General features: G+C 35.8%; 1 protein-coding gene across 1 annotated transcript; it reads left to right on the top strand.

Moving 5' to 3' along the window:
• The first annotated feature begins 835 nt into the window (after positions 1-835).
• LOC112181561 (tryptophan N-monooxygenase CYP79A68) lies at positions 836-4,199 on the top strand. The gene is made up of 3 exons (XM_024319936.2): positions 836-1,249; positions 1,358-1,947; positions 3,348-4,199. The coding sequence occupies exons 1-3, from the start codon at positions 886-888 to the stop codon at positions 3,975-3,977; spliced, it is 1,584 nt and encodes a 527-aa protein (XP_024175704.1). The 5' UTR covers positions 836-885; the 3' UTR covers positions 3,978-4,199.
• Positions 4,200-21,871: the final 17,672 nt, after the last annotated feature.

The following is a 21,871-nucleotide window of genomic DNA, read 5'->3' on the forward strand; positions in this document are numbered from 1 at the left end:
TTCCTACGTTATTATTCAATACCAAGTAGTAATTCCCGACCTAGAATTTCAAATCCTTGACGGTTTCTGGTTAGCTGCTGATTGTCGGGAACCAACCACCTTGCTAATGCTATCAGAATCCCACGTAATTATTATTCAGCTAGAGAAGCTATCAGCTATCCTGATCCCACATAATTATTATTCAGCTAGAAAAGCTATCAGCTATCATGATCCCACGTAATAATTATTCGGCTAGCCCAAAGTCCCAAACACACTGGGGGACGTCATATCTATATTCAAATAGTGTGCTTTGCTACTTCAGGAAAAAACATGATTGCACAGTGAGTCACTGAGCTAGAAGTACAAGACCAACATGTCCGGCACCACTAATACAGCATTTTCCTTCATGTGCTCAGAAAGCAACTTCCCGGTCGCTACTACTGGTTCGTCCGCTCGTTCATATTTAAGAACGAGATAGTTAAGAATTAAAATAGAGAGTCTGATGAAGCTGTTAAAATTAATAAAAAACTAAACATGCTCTCTAAAATAGCTAATGAGCCAAAATAAAGTCTGTTAAACATGCTTTTATAGTAAAATAAAATAAAAAATATTTGACCATACTGTTAGGACTCAACGATATGTCGTATCATAGTTGGTTATACAACTGCTTTTGGAATCTGTTTTTGATCCAAAAGTGCTTCTGGATGACAATGAGGTTGTTTGGTAATAAACTCCAAAATTGTTGCTTTTGTGCGGAAGCGCTTCTATGCGCAGCAGGAAATCACTATATAATGTGTGTCTTATCCCTCATGCAATTCATTCAGACACATCTAATAAAAGCCTCTCTTTCTTCTTCTTCTTCATGCCTCTTTGCAAATCATAGCACCAGTCACTACTAAACTCATCATGATTCCTGTTATTGTAGTATTACTTTTCTTTGCCTCATCCATCATTTTAGGCTTTCTTATCCAAAAAACGAAGCGAGTAGTACTCCCACTAGTGCCACCTCTCCCTCCAGGACCAAGCCCATGGCCGATCATTGGATGTGTACCAGAGATGTGGAGGAACAGACCAGCATACAGATGGATACATGACCTTCTGAAACAGCTTAACACTGATATTGCATGTGTACGACTAGGAAAAGTTCATGTGATCGCAGTCAAATCACCTGAAATTGCCAGAGAATTCTTGAAAAAACACGACGCTGTTTTTGCATCACGACCCATTACCATGGCTACTCACCTCTTCAGTAGTGGATACTTGACAGTAGGTATATATAGACTGAACTTTCAGTTTAAATTATATATGGTCTATTTTGCATGTGTACGTGCATTTGATATCGATCTTTACTACTTTTGACTCCTTAATATATGGACAGGTGTCACACCTATGGGAGAGCAGTGGAAGAAAATGAGAAGGGTTTTGATTGCCGAAGTGTTTAATCAGTCCAGACTACGGTGGCTACTCGATAAGAGAAACGATGAAGCGGACAATCTTGTGAAGTTTCTCTATAGTCAGTGCTTGAATAGCGAGAATGGTTCGGTGGTGAATGTGAGAATTGCAGCCCAACATTACTCAGCAAATGTGATGAGAAGAATGTTTTTCAACACGAGGTACTTTGGCAAAGGGAGAGAGGATGGAGGGCCAGGACTTGAAGAAGAATTACATGTCTCTGCGCTTTTCACATTGGTCTTGCATACGTATGCATTCTGTGTATCCGATTACCTTCCATGGTTGAGGCCGTTTGACATAGGTGGGCATGAGAAAAAGGTCAAGGATGCTTTGAAAATTATCAAGCAGTATCAGGACCCTATTATAGATGAGAGAGTACGAATGTGGAGGTGCTCAAATCAGGAGAATAGGATCAAGGCGCCTGTAGAGGAGAGCCTGCTCGATGTTTTCATCTCACTCAAAGGTGCAGATGGGCAGCCTTTATTATCAGCTGAAGAAATTAAAGCACAAATCACTGTAAGATATTCTTATATAGATCCACAACTGTTAGACTCAAGTACTGCAGGGTAAATTTCGTAAACAGTACACCAAGTAAAGGCCACTAATAATTCTTATACACAAAGTTTCAAACCAAACATTTCGATACATGAAATCTGAAACTCGACCCACTATCAGTACACGACGTCAATTTTTGACACCAAAATGTCCATTATGCCCTCAATTCTTTTTTTTTTTAATAATTTTTTTGTTATTTTTTTTTTCCTTCGTTTTATCTCTTTCTTCTTCCTTCTTCCGAGCTCACTCCCTAGCTTCCAACGCTGCCTTCCTCACCTTGCATAATAGAAAAAAAATGACTCGAGTCATTTATAAACGAAGGAAAAAAAAATAATAGAAAAAAAAATTATTAAAAAAAAAAAAAAGAACTGAGGGCATAATAGACATTTTGGTGTCAAAAATTGACGTCGTGTACTGATAGTGGGTCGAGTTTCAGATTTCGTGTACCGAAATGTTTGGTTTGAAACTTTGTGTATAAGAATTATTAGTGGCCTTTACTTGGTATACTGTTTGCGAAATTTTCCGAGTACTGCCTTGAAAGTGATAATTGCATTTGCATGCAAGTCATATATATATGGTAATAGATTATAAACTTTTTTCACCTTAAAAGTAGTTCTTATTATTATCACTTTTAACTATTCTTTTGACCAACTTACAAGAAAATAAGGAGTATGGATTTGAAATATTTTAAGTTAGTTAAGTGATGACATTTATGATTGTATATTCTCATAAATTAACACCATTTCATTCGCCAATTTTTTCGTTAAAAAAGGTGAGGCTATTTCTTTAGGGTTTAGGTTTTAGCATGTTAACATTTCTCATACACGTCATTTTTTGTGTAATATTTACCACTTTAATGACTCATAATTTAATTTTTTTTTTTGAATGAATTCACAAAAGTTCTTTAATTTCTCATATAGATAGATATAGAAATTTTATAGAATCAGATGGACTACCACTTCACCACTGATCATATGGTAACTAGAAAAAAAACTCATCTTTAAGGTAAATAAGATCGTAGCCATAGTAAAATAGGTTCTTGTTTGAGTAATCAAGTCCTAAAAGTGGCAATTGCATGTATTTCATATGATAACATAGTGTAGAATTTCCCAAACTAAAAAGTTATAATATATGAAATACGTGCGGTTATCACTTTTTGAACTTAATTACTCAAACATGAACCTATTTTACTCTAATGAGAACCTTATTTACCTTTAACAAGAACTTTTTTGTAGTTGTAACATAAATCGTTAAAATGATAGATTATTACATGAAATAGAAATAATTTGAATGGACATATATAACTATATATGTATATATTTGGACATATATAACTATATATGTATATATTTTCTGATCAGGAACTACAGCTTGCCACGGTGGATAATCCCTTCAGTATATCAGAGTGGGCTCTATCAGAGATGCTGAACCAACCTGAGATGCTTACAAAAGCGCAAGAGGAACTAAATAGGATAGTGGGAATCGACAAGCATGTTCAAGAATCTCATATCCCTCATCTCCCTTACATAAGGGCTTGTGCAAGAGAATCGCTCCGGCTGCATCCAGTTGCACCATTCAATCTTCCCCATGTTTCCACTGATGATGCTATAGTAGCAGGCTACTTCATCCCAAAGGGCAGTAGTGTTATTCTAAGTCGTTTAGGCCTCGGACGCAACCCCAAAGTCTGGGAAAATCCGTTGAGATTCGACCCCGAGCGTCATTTAAGTGGAGATGCCAGTCAACAGGTGGAGCTGGAAGAACATGAGCTAAGGTTCATTTCATTTACTACTGGAAGGAGAGGTTGCATGGGTGGTACGCTTGGGACTACCATAACTGTGATGCTCTTTGCTAGGCTTCTTCAAGGGTTTACATGGAGCATGCCACCCAAGGTGGATAAGATTGACCTCACTGAGGCTCCAACCCTTTTCAAGCTCCATCCTTTGCATGCACATGCTAAACCTCGCTTGCCTGCTGCTATGTATCCGGTTTAGGTGTTCCAGAGTAAACCGCATATAAAACCCTTGGCTAGCTAGTTCATAAATAAAGCCCTATTAAGAATATGATCACTATGACCAAGCTGTACGTACTAGCTAGGAAGCTAGCTATTCCATCATTTTGCATTCTATGATGATTGATGAAGTAGCTCAGATATCTCTGGCCATGCCAGAGGCTAGCTTCTATCATTTTGCATGTATGTACGGGGTTGAGGTAAGCTTGCTTGTGGAGATTAATAATATCCGGTCTTACACTTTCTATACTAATGTCTATGTTTGTTTTGTTTGCCACGTAAAAGAGTCTTCTTTTGGGGTCTCACACTATATTTGAGCGCGCTGCAGTACTAATCACAAATCTATAATTTTTCTTCTTCTATAGGGTGCTATTTCATTTTCATTTTTCAGTCATGCTAAACAATAGTGGATCTATAAATCTTTCTCAGGTAAGGTTTCTATTGGAACCTCCAAATTTACTCACTTGACCTCTATGCTTTTTACACCTCCTATCAAATTTTCAAATACTAAATTTACTCATTAAACCTCACTAAAGTTCCTCAAATAACCTCACTCATATAATTTACAAACAAACTAAGATCTTTATAATAAAAAACTTAGTCATTTCAATGATTTAATTACATCTCTATTCCTTAATCAGACAACATAAATCTCTTATCCAATAAAAAAAAAAATCAAACACAAGGTATTGAGTTTTAAAAATTAACAAAAATAAAATAACATGAACTATTATGTGATTTTTTTATTTACTTTTCTTTTTTAGCTGTGCAAAAAAAAATAGATTAATCATTTTACTTAATGTTTCTCTATTTTCTGTACCTCATGATTAATTATTTAAATATTTATTTATTTATTTTTATTTGCTAGCTCTATTTTTTTTTTCTTCTTTTTGCAAATATAATGGATAGATTTAGATTTAGGTCATAATACAATTTATTTTGTTCTCCCTGACCAATATGCGTTCAATATGCATATCATACATTTTTATCTTAATCATATTTTTATTTCTTATTAAATATATATGAATGCTTTAATGAGTATGTAGTGAAATTGGAAAATGAAAATAGATAGGGAAAATAATAAAGAATGCAATCTAATATTATTGAATTGGAAAGTCTAGAGAAAATAAATATAACAATTTTTTGGGTATAATTATTGTCCTTAATAGTCATTTTATAGTAGGTTATATATGTCATTTAATAATTCATAATAGAGTGAGGTCAAGTGAGCAGATTTGGAGGTCCCAATAGAAACTCTCTAAGATTATTAGTAGACTTCTTTTCAATGAGAAATTTTAAATACACACCCCAAATTACTTAATACACACTCTATACTTAATACACCACATATTTAATTTCTCATTCTAATATTTTACTAAATACACAACTCAAAAGTACCTAAAATATCCTTAATCTCAAAAATCATGAAATATCCTATTATTTGACTATATTAAGGCTTCTATTTAATATGATTAGTATATTCTAGTATATTAATTGATATTTTATAAATAACCATATTGATTACTTGTGTTAGTTATTGAGAAATCCATAAAGATTTATTATTAATCCCTTTAAATAGATGCATATAAATAAGTTTTGTATTATTTGAGTTCTCATCCACCAAACACCATGTTGATCAAGTATAAAATTATGAGTTGAACATTTAACCAAAACTATATTAATAGTTTCTCCACAATGGCGGAACTACAAAGTTGTCATTAGAGGGGCCAAACAAATTAACAATTACAAAGTTTTTTCACCTGTGATGTTTTATATTAGAAAATAAATGGATAAATCATATCTCTCAGGAAAAAAAAAAAGGAAATTAACTAAAAAATGGGAGTAAAGTGATCCATTTTAAAAACATTTAATGCCATTGATTTTGAAATTCTAAATATTATGGTTTCTAACATCACTTAATTACAATTTATTTAAGGTAAAATTAAATTAGATAGTTTCTAACTTTATTATTGTATTAAATTAGGAGGCCATGTATAGAAAGTTACTGTGTTTATCTAACTATTTATACATAAATAGAATAATATAGGGAAAATATGACTATTTTTTTTGTCTTCTAATGTATAGATGTCTGTTTTGGTCATTTAACCTACCTACAAAATTTAATTTGAAATATAAAATAATAGGGATGTGTATTAAGTGATTAGGCGTGTGTATTTAAAATTTCTCCTTTTCAATTGGTTTTCGAAGAAAAGTATCTTATATTTTAGGAAAATGATTTGTGGCCTCAATCTTAGGTGTCATGCCATGTCACTTACACACATCACCTATTTGTCAAATCATGCCATGTAACTCTTGAGAAAAATATCATCTTATCATTCCAAAATCTAATGACTCTAAGTTATTTTAGCTTTCTAAAAAAAAAATTATTTTGACTTTTTTTTTTTCATTATACTCATGCTTAGATTTAAATAACAATTTTTTTCTCCAATTAAGAATAAAAATTTTTCATGTAATTCAGTCAATGGACACATAAATTTGATCACAGTAGATTTGCATAACACATGTATATGAATTCAACCTTTGTTATGTAATGACCTAGCTCTACTAGGGTTTGGGACAACGGCGCCTCCTTTGGGATTGTCCTTTCCCTGTATCTCCTCCATTTCAATGGAGTCATTCACGGGCCTTGGTTCGTCTTTTGCTCTTCTTCCTGCCTTCTCTGGGGCTTGTGGGGCGGTTTGCCGGGTTCTTGGCCAAGAGAGGGTGTTTGATTGTAGGAGTTGCAAATCTACTGTCACGCCCCTGATTTTTAACACAAATAAAAATCAATATACAATCTCATAATTATATATGCGTGAACGTTCAGCCATCAATACAAAATACCTAGAAACTTTTTTTTCCTTTTAACCCAAGTACATATTGATGCCCTGAACCCACTATGTCAATATTGACCTGCTCCACAGAGTCATTTATTACATAAGCTTATGAATTAAATTGTCAACAACAAGATAAAACGTAAATGCTCCTCAGAGTTTACTACAACCGAAGTCCTTATCAAAAGTAAGGTCACAGAAATAGCTTCCTACAGTAAAGCTGCAAAGGCGCTACCTCAGCTTCAACCACGATTATCCTAACCTGCAGAATTAACCCCTATACCGTTTTAATAGTGTATCGGGTTGTCACACAACAAACCCGGTAATCTTTTGCAAGCCCGTATGAGTAACTCAAAACAGTTAATACAACTCACACCAGAAATAAGGAAAACAACTCACTCTTTGATTTCTTAAAACAAGAAATAAAGGAGAATAACTCACACTTTAATTTTCTTTCAAATCGAAATAAAAGAAAGCAACTCACACCTTCTTTCCTTTTAAAACGAAACATAGAAAACAACTCACTCCTTGGTTCCTATCAATTGTACCAAAATCGTACCATAGAAAACAACCCACACTTGAATTCTATCAATATAACATAGAAAACAACTCACACCTTGAATTATATCAAATGTACCATAATCGTACCATAGAAAGCAACTCACACCTTAATTTCTATCAATAAAACATAGAAAACAACTCACACCTTGAATTCTTTCAAATGTACCATAAGCGTACCATAGAAAGCAACTCACACCTTGATTTCTATCAATAAAACATAGAAAACAACCCACACTTTGAATTCTATCAAATGTACCATAAGCGTACCATAGAAAGCAACTCACACCTTGATTTCTATCAATAAAACATAGAAAACAACTCACACCTTGAATTCTATCAAATGTACCATAATCGTACCATAGAAAGCAACTCACACCTTGATTTCTATCAAATCGTTAATAAGGAAAACAACTTGCACCTTGTCCGCTTAAAAACCATTAATAAGGAAGCAACTCATACCTTGTTCCTTAAAAATACGTAATTTCATGAGTTATCAATAACCAATTCCCGTTACCCCATGAATTATCTATATGGCAGACATATTAGAGCTCTAACTAAAACGTAACCACTTGTCCAGCCAAAGACGTGATTACCTGATATTCTGTCCAAGGTCATAGACCTTCGTTCCTCGGGCCGCACAGTCCCTTGGAGCAAAACATTAAAGGAGTCACACTAGACCCAAAATGTTACACAAATCGCAACACTTTTGAAAACAATCGAAATCAACATTTCCATAATCATTGTTTTCCGAAAAGCCATAACACAAAACAATAAAGGAGCATCAATCCATGCATATTGATTTCATACACAAATCTCAACACTTTTCCCAAGTCTCAACGCTTTTCAAAATAAATCGAAATCAATCATTTCCACAATCATTTGTTTTCCAAAAGCCACAACCCAAAACAATAAAAAGCATCATTTCATGTATATTGTTTTCATAAATCCACAAAACCCACAAATACATATATATATATATATATCATGTAAATATATACGTAGTCATCCGCTCAGGAATGCCTACTAATACCAACTATAGTTTGCAGTTAAATCAATAACTCTCAAAACGATAAAGGTAATTCCGTTCATTAATGAACCTTGTGAGATTGCTCACCTCGAAACTCCCACTGCGTCTTCAATACAGAACAAAGCAGCCAAACCACCCAAAATAGCTGTCCAAAGAATACCTCGTCACATACCTAAGGAATTACAGCTCTGATTCAGTTAACGAATCACAATTTAATAAAGTTCGAATCCCCAAATCGAACCAAAATCTCAAGGTAACGCCAAATTTAGGTGAAACCACTTCCGAGACCTCCCAAAGTCGCCGGAACACTTCCACGATCGATGTGTCCAAACCACAAGTCGATTGGATGCTCAGATCCTCACGGATCGAATAAATCAATCGGTATGAAACAGTAAAAATCATAACAAATCCATACGAACTCCAAAATTTGCATATTATATATCGAAACGCTCATATCAATGAGTAGAACATATATAATACCAGAAATAGTTCCTAATATGGCCGGAACGCCGCTAGAACGCCTCTACAGGTGGTGGCGCACTGCCGCCGGCCAAAACTCATTATTTTCCAAAACTCCCAACATCAAAAATGTTCATCTAAGCACGCTTGTGAATTTTCATAACTAGCTCGAAGTCAGAAAACAAGCATAATGGATCGAAAACTACCTCACAAGCTTTGAATTTTTGCTCAATCTAAGTTGAATTGATTTCCACGTAAATCGATCCAAACAAACACCATAGATCGATCTAGAAAGCTTCCACGAACCCAAAGAAGGAACTTAAAGCCGTCCCGTCGCCGGAGCTAGGATTTTCGGTCAGGTCCGAAATCACCTAACTTTGTCGACTTGCAGTGCCGCCGTGGAGGAGGATCGCTGTTAGAGGACACTTAAGGGAGGAGCAGACGGCCGAGGCGAGCTGATCTAGAAGTTTTCACGGCCGGAGACCGCCGTAGTTCGCCGGAAAAGTCGGGTCGGCCGGGTTCGGGTTGGGTTAGGCAGAAAACTCAGATACTGAAGGTGCAGCCGAGAGAGAAGAGAGAGAGAAGGAAAGTTTTCGGAAAAGAAAAATGGAATTATGAAAGATTTTCCAGAAATTCCCTAAAATGGAAACTTCTTCCAATGGCTATAAGTTCCTCATACGAACTCCGATAGACACGTATTGCATGTTTACGAACTCGTATCGATGCGCTCTACAACTTTTGTGAAGGAAGTTTTTAGAGAATCCCAACAGATAAAAAGTCAACCTTTGCAACCCCCCTAAAACCATATTCTTCAAATAATTATTCTCCCGAAACACTTCCGCTCCATCCACGAGCCATGAAACCGTCTAATAACCACAATTTAAATTTCAAAAAATCTTCAAAAAATAAATACAAATTTCCGGGGCATCACATCCATTGTTTACTGCAATTCCGGGACAGAGACTTTGGGTTCTAACCTTGAAGGAGTGCAAGGCCGATCATGGTCTTGAAAAGTCATCCGCGGTGGCAATCTGGCTGTTGGTGACGACGGTTGGGTATACTCTTCGAGCCTGGCTGGGTGGGGATTGTGGAATCCAGGTGTTTATGGTTTCTGGGCTTGTTTATGCAGGTAGGTTTGATATCTCTCTTCAATTGCTCCAAGTCGATGGTGGGTTGGTGATCAGCGTTCGAGTTGGCGGTGGTGGTGGGCTAACAATCAGCGATCTCACCGGCGGCTATGCAGAAAGACCCGGATCCGGATCTGGGATCCAGGAGGTATTTGCAAACGGGTCTGGATCTGGGATCTAGGTAGAGATTGGGCTTGGTCTTTGGCCCACTATCTTTGGTGGGTTGTGTATCAATTGCTAGGTTGGTTTGGGTCTCTTGTGCGTTACTGGTATTGGATTCGAGACCCATGCCTATGGTATCTGTTTGTGAAAGATCATCTCCTAACATGGCCATGTTCTGACAACCTTGGCCGTCTTCTATCTTTAGGTGGAAGAGTGCCCTCAATTCTACGCCGAATTGACTTTTGTCAATTTGTGCGTTGGATTTTCATGGGTAGTCAAACCACTAACTACTCAATTCACTACACGGCTGTAATCAGTAGTGTAACATCAACCATGCGTTTCGATGTTGCTACTATTGCGTTATTTATATTTAATTGTATTCTGATGCAGTTTTTGCATCTTTTCCTTTCGTATTGTTTATTTGATTATTGATGCATTTTTGCATTAACTCATTGTAATATTTCAATTTCAATAAAGGGCTGACCTAAGTTTAATAAAAAAAAAAGAAAAAAAGAATTCAACCTTTGTTGGGTTCTTGTAAATTTTGAAAATATAATGTGAAAAATACATATTCATACGATTATATATGTATATTCTTTTGTTCATTTTTTTTCTCTTTATGTAGCTAGGTTTTAAACGTTACATTTGAGTTTATTATTTTTTGTTGTTTTTTCCCATATATTTAGATTGTAGATAATAATTAATGGCAGCTACTAACATGAAATTTTTTCTTACCTCTTAATTTAGACATACGTATTTTTCAAAATCAATTTATTAATGCTATTTTTTTGGATGAAATTAATCAATGTTTGAAAAGAAAAGTTAATGCCTATATTAATGCTATTTGGAAAGAAAAATTATAGGAAAGAATTTAATTAAATTAAGAAAAATGTTGGTCAAAGAATTTGTAGACATATCTCTTAAATTAATACATAATTAATAGCTTATCTTTTTTCGTCACCTAATTAAATTCATTATTATAATTCATTCACCCCCTAACACAGTAGTGTTCACCTGGTCAGCAACTGACCAAAGAATTTATGCTCAATAACCCTTAGATTTACATCCAAGGGTGGAAAACAAAACATCTGAACTTAATAATAATTCTCTTTGCCATTGGATTTACATCCAAGGGTGGTTGAGCATTATTTTCTTGGTCAATAACTGACCAGGTGAACATTTTCGCCCCCTAACATCTGAAAGGAAGTATAAAAGGGTAAAGTTGGCGTTGCAATAATATGATGTGACAAGATATATTACGTGGAATTGAAAATAAAATTTGTATTTGCTTACATGGCATGACACCTAGGATATAAGGCCACAAATCTTAGGCCTCATTGAGGCCCTATATCATTGCCCTATATTTTAAGGGGAGTGAAATTTGCACTCCCCAAATTGCATTCTACACTCCCACTATCAATTTTAATGTTTTTATATGTTCTCTTCATACATCTTTCCGATATTACCCTTAATATTACAATACTTTTCTTCGGTCTCTCCCTCTCTCTCTCTCTCTCTCTCTCTCTCTCTCTCTCTCTCTCTCTCTCTCTCTCTCTCTCTCTCTCTCTCTCTCTCTCTCTCTCTCTCTCTCTCGCGTATACTTCATTGCTTTCAGAGCAAAGAATCGTAATGAAGCTGGAGATATGAATTTATATTACTTGCCGGAAAGCAATAGGGTATACGAGATGGAGACGTAGTATGTTAGGTGGAGAACTGGAGGAGCAGGGCGACTCGAAGCATAAGCCGCCGTCGCGGAGGTAGAGGAGGAGGGGGGAGCTTCTGGGTCGGATAAGCGGATTTGGGTAGGAATATGCCGGCCGAGATGGGTGGGTTGGTAGATGTGGAAGAAAAGGAACTCGTGTTAGATGTCGGAGTGATCGGCGACGGCGGCTATTAGAGAAATGGTAGAGTAGTGTTGGTGGTTAATAATTGATTGAGAAGGTTTAATTGGGTCAGCTGATCAAGTCGTGGGATTTCATGATCATCACAAATCCAATCGAGTAATCTTTCTGGGTTTTGTTTTCTCAAAATCAAATCAGTCACAAAATCTTTCTGGGTTTTGATTTCGTGAAAGATTTGTGTTTCAAATAAGGGTAGAATTTTGATATCAATTTAGAAGATTTGTGTCTTAAAATTTCAGGATTTGGCAATGATCTCATAATTGATTCCTCAACAAAATCTGTCCACAGAGAAAAGGCTTCCCTAGATCGTAGTTCAACTGCTGATTCATCATTGGTTGCTGATGGAAAGTCAGGAATTACTTACAGCAATGGTGATCATGAAATTGAATCTGTTTTCACCCACGGCGAAGATGAACATGCAAGAAGTCCCAATGGCAGTCTAGCTGGAAGGACTGCTGTAGACAGCCCGTCTGGAGAGTTCTTGCTTCGTGTTATTGCTTCCAACAAGGACCGAAATGTCTATGAATTGAGGTACTTCAACATAGCTGAGAATGAAGCAGAGAAGGAAGATTGATATTCTGGAATATTTTTGTCAAACCCGTTGTGGCACTTTGGTGAAATTAATGTCGTTTTGCAATTTTGTTTTCTTTATCTAATTGTGAGATATTGCTACTATTGGACAAGATTATAAGGTGTTCAATTCATTGTTAACCCAAAAAAAATTTGATGATATTGATTCTATTTGGGGATTTAATACTGACAAGGGCAAGGTGAGACTAACATCTGAAGTACTGCTCTAGCTAGTGGTTATAAGACAACAGCAAATGCATTGATGTTTCCCATATATGATGTCAACTTGTAGGGCTCAGATTCTGAGAAGCACAAAGATTTCTTTGGATCTGATGACTATGGTGTCAACCCAGTAAGAACTGGATCCCCCAATGCAGATACCACCTTTCAGAAGAAGAGCATTTTCTTTGAAGACTCTGTTCCTAGCACACCAGTCTCGAGGTTTGCCAACTCGCCAAGATATAGTGAGGCCGGGGATCACTACTTGAAGATATTGAAGATATTTGGTTTTGCTTCTTGAACTTTTTTCAATTCAGCTATAGAAGAGAGATGAGAGAAAACTAAAAGAAAAAAGAGATGAGATCGAATAGGTGAAAAGGCCAGAGAGAGACAGAGAGTGTTCTGGAAGCTCTAAGGGCAAACGTGGAATAGTATAATGAAAAGGTAGAATTTCAAGTAAAAAATATTAAACAAATGGAAGGGGAGTGCAAAATGTAATTTGGGGAGTGCAAATTTCACTCCCCTATTTTAATTGGAGTTATAAACTCTTAAATATGTAGCAATTACATACAAATAGATATGACTTACTAAAGCAAAATTATGAAAACAAAAAAACAAAGAGAAAATTATAAAGAGGTAACGAGAGAAGTATAGTTTGTAGTTTATAAAAGTATAAATATTATGTTATCCTAAAAACAAAAATTTTTAAACAAAAAATATTTAAATAAATACGCAATTCTCTAAACCTAGTGTAGAATAGTAATGTTGATGCCACGAGTGCTATGTTATATCTTTGACGAGTATTATCTATACTATATTTTTTTTTTTTAAAAGATTATCTATACTATATTTAAGAGAAGAGAGTTTACTGTTGAGATAAAAAAAAATCATTAAGTCAAAATTATATATGTGTGTATATGTATAAGCACGCAGCTGCTAACTAAAATACCAAAAATAAAGGCATATATGTTCATGTATGCTTCTTCCAAGCAGAATACAAATTTTATGTTTGGTCAAATTCAAAAACAAAGAAGTACAATAGAGACGGGAAACTAGAGCCGGAACAAATGCCACCTCTCTCCATGAGGATTATCATTGGTTCTGATCTATCCCTAAAAGAAAGGAAGCATGCAGCTATCAAGATATGTTGTCGTGCATGTTGTGTATAGGTGGGGGAGTTTAAAGCCAATTCAAATTCAAAGTCTTATCTATTACTCCTATAAAGGAGACTACATCAAGAAGAGAATAGGGGATCGATTGGAGGAGCATAGCAGCGTGAGAAGGAGTGTGAAGAAGTAGAGGACATTAGTCGAGGAGAGGAAGAAAGCAAGAAAGAAGAGGGTGAGACTTTCACTAATCTGCACATTTTCCTTTGCTATTCTTAAATGATCACTATGCCAAAAACTGCATCACACTACACTTTTTAGACAACGAAAAAAAATTTCCGTTGTGTGATCACTGAAACTGCTTCACACAACAGGTTTAATGAGATTGGCGTTGTATAGGAGGTCGTACATCAATTTTTTTGGGTCCAAGATTATTGTACAATAGTTTTAAGGATTTGTCTTTTGTTTGAATGTAAAAAAATTTTCCCCCTCACCTTGCTCAAATTTGGGTCGAAATTTTGACTCACCTTGCACAACAGTATTGTTGTATATGTTGTATGAGAGTAAGTTGCAAAATAACATACAACACATTTTTTTGTTTCCATTGTGCAAGTTTGAAAGAAAATCACATGTACCCCAAAATGTGAGTGAGTAGCCCCAAAAAGGCCAATATTTGAGTGAAATGCTGGTACACGATTTAAACTCCTACAACGGAATGGCTTATTTGTGTTGTCTGAATGAGAAATGGTAAACCTAGGTAGGAGAAATGAGTTTGTGATTTGCACTAGGCGGGAGAAATGGCTCATCCAAATCATTCCCCCCCGCCCCCCCCCCCCCCCCCCCCTGAATGAGCAAATTTAGCTTCAATGGTTTATTATGCTTGCAAGTTCCTACAACATAATGAACTATTTCTGTAGTGTGAATGAGAAATGCCTAGCCTAAGCGCCAAAACTGGCATTTTGATTGCACATGCGGGAAATTTTCATCTTTTGTTCCTTCATATATGTAGCAATTTAGACAACGTAAATGTATCTATACGTTGTCTTACTAACTTCAAAAAAAAAAATTAAAAAAAAAAAAACCATGTTATTGCCTTAGACAACTGAGGGCACACTTAAACAAAGTTAGTGCCTTAGTTGTTTTTCATGTCTGAGAGAAAAACCCCAAGCTTTTCTTCACTTCGAGCAAAACCTGGAGCTCTGCTTACCATCTTCTCAAAACATTTAGCCATCACAAATCACCATCTTCTCACCATCTTTTAAGTCTGGATTATGGTTCTACTCGATTAGAGTTCGATTTGGGGGTTTTTCGTTCTGCTGAAAATGGGGATTGGGTTCTCACAAATTGAGTTGGGTTCTCACAAATCGAGTTGGGTTTAACTCGATTAGGGTTCGAGTTGGGTTGATTTGGGGATTCTTCGTTCTACTGAAAAGGGATTGAGTTATCACCAATCGAGTTAGGTTTGAGTTCAAGGAGGAAGAAAGGGTGTTTTCACGGGTTTAGGGATTGGTGCTCAAATCCATTTGATTGGTGAGTTTAGTTTGAGATTTCACTGCTCTTATTCATTGTCTTTGTTCTTTTGGTGCTCAAGAGCATTCGATTGGCTCAAGTTTATAACCACTTGCTTGTTGTTGTTGGTGCTCAGGTTTTACTCCATCTGGGTTGGAAGAGCATTCATTCTACTGAAAGTTAGGGTTATTAGATTTGGGGGTTTGACGAGTGGTAAACTGAAAGCAGAGGAGGCACCCAAGAACATTGAACACCAAATCGAAGGGACCTAGAATGATACGCTCCATTATGGTCTTAATAGCATCAAAAGCAACCTCATTGGCTTTCACCCAGTCGAATCTGCTCACCAATTAGTACTAGTTTCCTCTTCTCTTTCTCTATGTGTTTGGGTTTGTTCAAATTGAATATATGTGGTTGATTCTCTAGGATTTTAAGCTTGTTTATTTGCTGGGTTTCAGGCGTAGAAGATGCAAGAGGAGATGCAAAGGAGAATCTTGTGTAAGTATATTGGACTATCCCTATTCGACACATGACTTTCCCAAAGCCAAAAGGAAATCAGAAATTACAAAGCACTAGGAGAGTATCTCTCCTACTTGTTCGTGGCTTAAAGGAAATTAAAGAAGTCTGCAAGACCGGATCTGCATGATCGGATCTTCAAGAGGAAATCAAGGAGGAATCAATCTCATTGATCTTGAGTATAAGTGGTATTCATTTCATATCATGCTAGATGATTCAAATTGATATGCATGTCGATTAAATTGATTTGGTATACATTTGCATTAAAGATTTTTTGACATGCATGGTGGTTAAATAGGAAATATTGATTTCAGTTTTTACATCTTTCCATATTTATCTTATTTGTTAATTAAGAAAAGATTTGATTAAGGGGGAGTTTTCCTCCCTTATAAAAGGTTTCGAAACTGAAGTTAGAGGGTGGGTTTTTGAATGCATAAAATTGTTCCTACGTGAAAAACTCTTTCTACTTGTTTCATGTTTTCCATTGTATAATCTCTCACATTCATTCTCAAGATCAGTGATTCATTTGAGAGCAAGGAAGGTTGAAGATAGATTGTCTAGAATGTTGTTTTAGGAGTTAGAACAGTTGTAAAACAAGTTAGCATTTGTTGCTAAATGAAAGTGTTTGTTATGAACAACACTACTTGTATTCTGTAAACTCTGGTATTTCATATTGGATTGTTCCTTCGTGTTGGCTACGTTAAAAGCCACGCAGTGAAGTTTCCTCAGTGGAGAGGTTTACACTGCGTCAGCAACTTTCTGTGTTGTGAATTATATTTTCCCTAGATAAATTCATTGAAATAAAACACTTTCATCAATACTCGTTCCATCAAGTATTTTCATCTTGGCTTGCGGTATGAGTCCTTTTTTCTTTTTTAAACAAATTTTGACCAGCCTTTATGGATTGTTGTGGCGATTTAGTTTTATTTTTTTTATTCAATAGGGTATTTTTGTTAAGCCCGGTTGTGTATTAAACCTAGTTATGTGATTAATGGGTGATGGTATATGGATTAAATGGGCTAGATCAATTTATTGTGATTTTCTAGTCCCATAAAATCACTTCTTTACTGTGTGAGGTTGCTTTGTTTTACGCAAGGAAACCACCAACTCCATATCAGTTGAGATGCTTTGTTTTATATATATGAGAAAGAGCTTTCATGTATTCAGTGTGCTTAACTATTAGTTTTATTATATATATGGTCTTTAGTTGGACAGTTGGGAAACATTTCATTGAGTTTTTGTGCAATACAAAAAGTGTCCCATGGGTTTAGTTCTATGCCTAGATATTATAATGCTTGCATCTTTTCGTTACAAAAGTTGAGTATATATATTACTTTCTTGCAAAGTATTGGTGTAATTATTCCACTTTTTGTAGTTGTATTCCCTGATATTGTACTGCCAATTAATACTATTTTCCATAAAGTGGAGTGACATTTGAGTCCTTATTTGTTTGTTCTTTGAAGTGGTTGCAGATTTTATAGGCCTATTGGAGCAATACCTTCTTCAATGCTAGGATTGGAGACTCTGATAGGAGACTTGGATTACTTTGGTCCTTAAAATTACAGATTATAATGTTTTATGTTGCATTTAGATATATTACTGTGGTTAGTTTGGAGTTTTAGCTGTTTGATATAAATTAGGGACGGAAAGATTAAACCTTTAACACTAAGGGAAGCTGGGTATGCAATTCTGCTATCTAAGTTCTAACAAAACCCTTCTTGATGTTAATTCTTCCCGCTACAGAACACAAAAAGGTGGACACAGCTTAATATAATATAATGTTTCCTTTCTATATTTGTTATTGTGACACCAATTGAAATTGCCCGAACACAACACACTTCAATTAAGCATATTTAACTGCATCACCAACTCCATTGTATGCTTTATGTTTCTTTTCCAATGATCTGGACATTGGCTCTTGTCATTTTGCCATTTAATTCCCATTTCAAAATGAAGCTGCAGCATGCTATAGTTTATAGAGTAAGGCTTAATTATATATGAAGTTTTGTCTTCATGTGTCTTGATCACTTTCCACCGCCAAAACTTGTCAACAAAAGACATGACCACAAGGAGATGACTTTGTTGCTACAAGTTTGGAACACTACCACTTGGTTTGCTTGCTTTATTCCACCGCTTGTCCTTTTTTATCTTATGGTACAGTAGATATTGAAGTATGATGTGTTATTTTCTGCTTCTACCAGTGCCTACATTGGTTTAGTGTGCAAACTTTTATTGTCGCAAAGTGTGTAGTTGAGAAGATATGCAATCTTGTGTAATCTTGTTGGTGTTTGTCTGCATGTGTAGTGCATATTCTGTAAGTTTTTCATTTGTAAGAAAACTGTAAGTTTATTCATGAGAATCTGCAAAATGGTGCTATTAGTTTGTCTACTTAACAACCAAACATTTGATCATGCCTTGGAGAAGGGTATTCTTTTTGCAGTTGGCAATACTCTTGTTTGTGACAAACTTGATGAGGCTAAGCTCCTAAGCTGGAGTGGTGAGAGGTTCAAAGGTAATGAGCTCTACTTTGTTATTGATAAGTATTCTGTGTTGGACATGTTTATATTTAGCTGGATATCTAACTTTTTTGTCTACCCTTCTTAAATTAGTTGTAACTATTGATGGTATGCTGTGAAAATCTGGCACAATGACTGGAGGTACCAGTGGAGGAATGGAAGCTAGACCAAAACAATAGGATGATAAATAAGTTGAAGGTTGGTTTTGACTTTTTTTTTGCCTTATTTTCTATCATATAGGAACTGCATCCATTTTAATACGTGTGTGTGTACCTTGCATAGAATCTTTTTACTGACCTAAACATGCTAGTCTTGTTATGCTTTCAATGATTTGTGTAATTTCGGTGGATGATAAATATGCAGAGTTTGTGCTGCATATTTGCTGGCCTTTTACTATCATAATATAGGAACTGCATCCATTAGTACGTGTGTGTGTACCTTGCATAGAATCTTGTTACTGACCTAAACATGCTAGTCTTGTTATGCTTTCAATGATTTGTGTACTAGTTTGCTAATTTTGATTGTTTGGCAATAAAGGATTTCAAGCTATTGGTCAGTCACTAAAGTGTTTCATGGTAGGATAGTTTGCTAATTTTGATTGTTTGGCAATAAAGGATTTCAAGCTATTGGTCAGTCACTAAAGTGTTTCATGGTAGGAGACTTGTGCTGATTAATTAGCCAACCTGCCACTCAATTCTCTTTTATTAGCACGATATTTGTTTGGTTGCCTATATTTGGGTTGTAGGGCATCTTGAATGTCCTGCTAATTAACTTTTCTTTGGCTTGACACAAATCTTGTTAAGGTTTTGAGTCTGTGTATCATTCCGTTCATGAAAGTACTAGCATACTTGTGCTCTTATCTGCCTCTTACATTCAATGTTTACTGTTTTCGCTGTTTGTTTTTGTTTATGATTCGCTGTTTGTTTTTGTTTCTGGTTTTGATAGAATGCTATGGTATATATCTTCCAGCCTAATGGTACATTTTTCATACCTCTGTTTTTGAATTCTCCAATTGTAACACCACTTCTCAAAAAGCTTAAAGCACATATACTTATTTTTGTATGAATGTACAGCTACACCACAAGTCCGTTATATGATGCAAGAGATCATGTTCTATATACGGTAATCTATGAATGTAATAATTTTTGTTATAGACTAATGTATTTATATGTTGTTTCTAGTATTTGTTCATTGCTCTCTTTTGTTTGTCATTTTCGTGTTCCTATGTTCTTAAGTCATGATAGATATTTAGACATTGTTTAACTTTCTCACCTTTGTTTGGTTAGGTCACCAACACGTTTGACCACGTACTGGTACACATATGGTATTTATCAAGTAAGCTTCTATGATGATTGTTTCTTCAGTTTCCTTACACGTATGAGCTAGGTTGTGATTTTAAGTCTGCGGTTGAATGTCTTCTTATAACACTTTAAATATGATATAACAAAGCTAGGTTGTGTGTGTTTTAAAAGATATAACACAGACGGTTTTGGTTATGTCTCTTTAATTAGGATCATTACCATGCCTTAAGAGTATAAGCCCTGTCAATCTGATAGTTTTTTTCTTTCTTATTTGTAGGTATTATATGGGCGAGTCTTTGACCACCGGAACTTGCATTGCCGTGTACCAGAGGTAGAAAATATATATTCAGTTCTTTATATATATGTGCTCTCCCCCCAATGCTTCGATAAGAAGTATAGTTGCTGAAACCCAATGACTTGCTGTAAATTTTTATTATTTGGTACCTCTATGATCAGTTGAAGGCATATAAAATGGTGGACATGGTTGCATTTGTTGACCCTTCACTTATTGGTGCTGTGGGCTGTGGGAATGGAACTGTCAAAAGATAGGCTTGTTGCTGGTCCTTTTTTGCTAAGGAAAGCATCATTTTTTGTGCTTCTCTATTGGTACATTGTCATGCACCATGTGTTGCATGTTTTGGAACGATAGATATATATGTATCAGCTTTTTGATGTGTTATGTGGATGGGCATGCACTTGAATGCTTTTCTTGTTTAAAATGTTGGGTTCAATGATTAGTGGTTTGCAATGTTTATATTTGATGGTTTACAGTGTTTATATTTGGTATGTAAATGGATCAAATGCACAATTTAATTCAGGAATGGAATATGTTCAAATAATCAGACAACAGAATAGATACAATGATAATTGCCCATTGTCTGATGGCCAAAAATGAGGACAAATTACACTACAATCATTCATATCACACATCGGTTTTTAACAAATCACTGTCTTCTAATCTACGCTCACACAACAAAAGCAATTAAACTCTGTTGTCGCAAAGTTAATCAGACAACAGAAGAAATTCAATTATGTTGTTCCAAGGTTAATCAGACAGCAGATATAGTTCAAGAACTGAAGTTTGAATATCAGTCAGACAACACAAAAAAATAAAAGTCTGTTGTCTGAGAAGCTCAACATACAACAGCTTCAAAACTAGCACTGTTGTCTAAAGGTAGCGTCGCAACTGCAGCGCAACTACGCTTGGCATCTGCCGGGCCACCTACTAAGCCATCTACCGAGTATCACACAACACGTTTAACACATACACGTTGTCTGTATTTTTCTCAGACAACTGTGTTCCACCGTTGTCTGAATTTTCAACAGACAGCGGCTCGGTCTATAACGGTGGCACTGCAAATCAGACAACAGTTTTCTTCTGTCGTCTGATAAAGATTTTGGCATAGTGGATGCAGGCCTCTAGCGAAGCGATACCATAGGGTATCAATATCATGCCCCGACACGGCGTGTCTTAGGGTGCCGATATTGTCGTCGAGTTGCCGTATTATCCTCAAGCTTTGATATGGCGTGCCTTACAGTGTTGTTTCGTCGTTGAGCTCCGGCGATACCTTCGGGCACCATTTTTCGCCCTTAAATTCCGGGCGACAGGTTGGTTCATAAAATCCGATAAGACACTTCCCTTCTTTTTCTTTTTCTTTCTTAACCTTTCATCCCTCCTTTTTTTTTGTCGGCACCCATCAGCCCCCCTCTTATCTCTTAAGGTAACAAAACAATAAAAATAATGATAAAAGTTTTAACAAATATATATATATATATATATATATATATATATAGATCTTATCTAGAGTGGAGCTCTGCTTTGACATTAACGTGTGAAGTTCAAGTTTTGGGTCATTTTTCAGTCGCATATCTACATCTCGACCATTCAGTTTTTAGGTACTAGTGTATAGATCATCTCTACAAATTTTCAGTCAAATTGATGATCGTTAAGGCACTGATAACTACCTTAAAGCTAGTACGGCTGAGGTTGACAGATTCAGTCTGTCCATTGGTTTAAGCAAGTTAGATACCTTAATGATCATCAATTTGGCTGAAAATTTGCAAAGATG

Source organism: Rosa chinensis, chromosome 1 (genome assembly GCF_002994745.2).
Source record: "Rosa chinensis cultivar Old Blush chromosome 1, RchiOBHm-V2, whole genome shotgun sequence".
Lineage (NCBI taxonomy): Eukaryota > Viridiplantae > Streptophyta > Magnoliopsida > Rosales > Rosaceae > Rosa > Rosa chinensis.

Excerpts from the sequence above, each read along its gene's own strand:
- LOC112181561 (XM_024319936.2), top strand. The coding sequence starts at position 886 with ATGATTCCTGTTATTGTAGTATTACTTTTCTTTGCCTCATCCATCATT. Across the intron at positions 1,250-1,357 it reads TAGTGGATACTTGACAGTAG|GTGTCACACCTATGGGAGAG; the intron begins GTATATATAGAC and ends ATATATGGACAG. Across the intron at positions 1,948-3,347 it reads AAATTAAAGCACAAATCACT|GAACTACAGCTTGCCACGGT; the intron begins GTAAGATATTCT and ends TTTTCTGATCAG.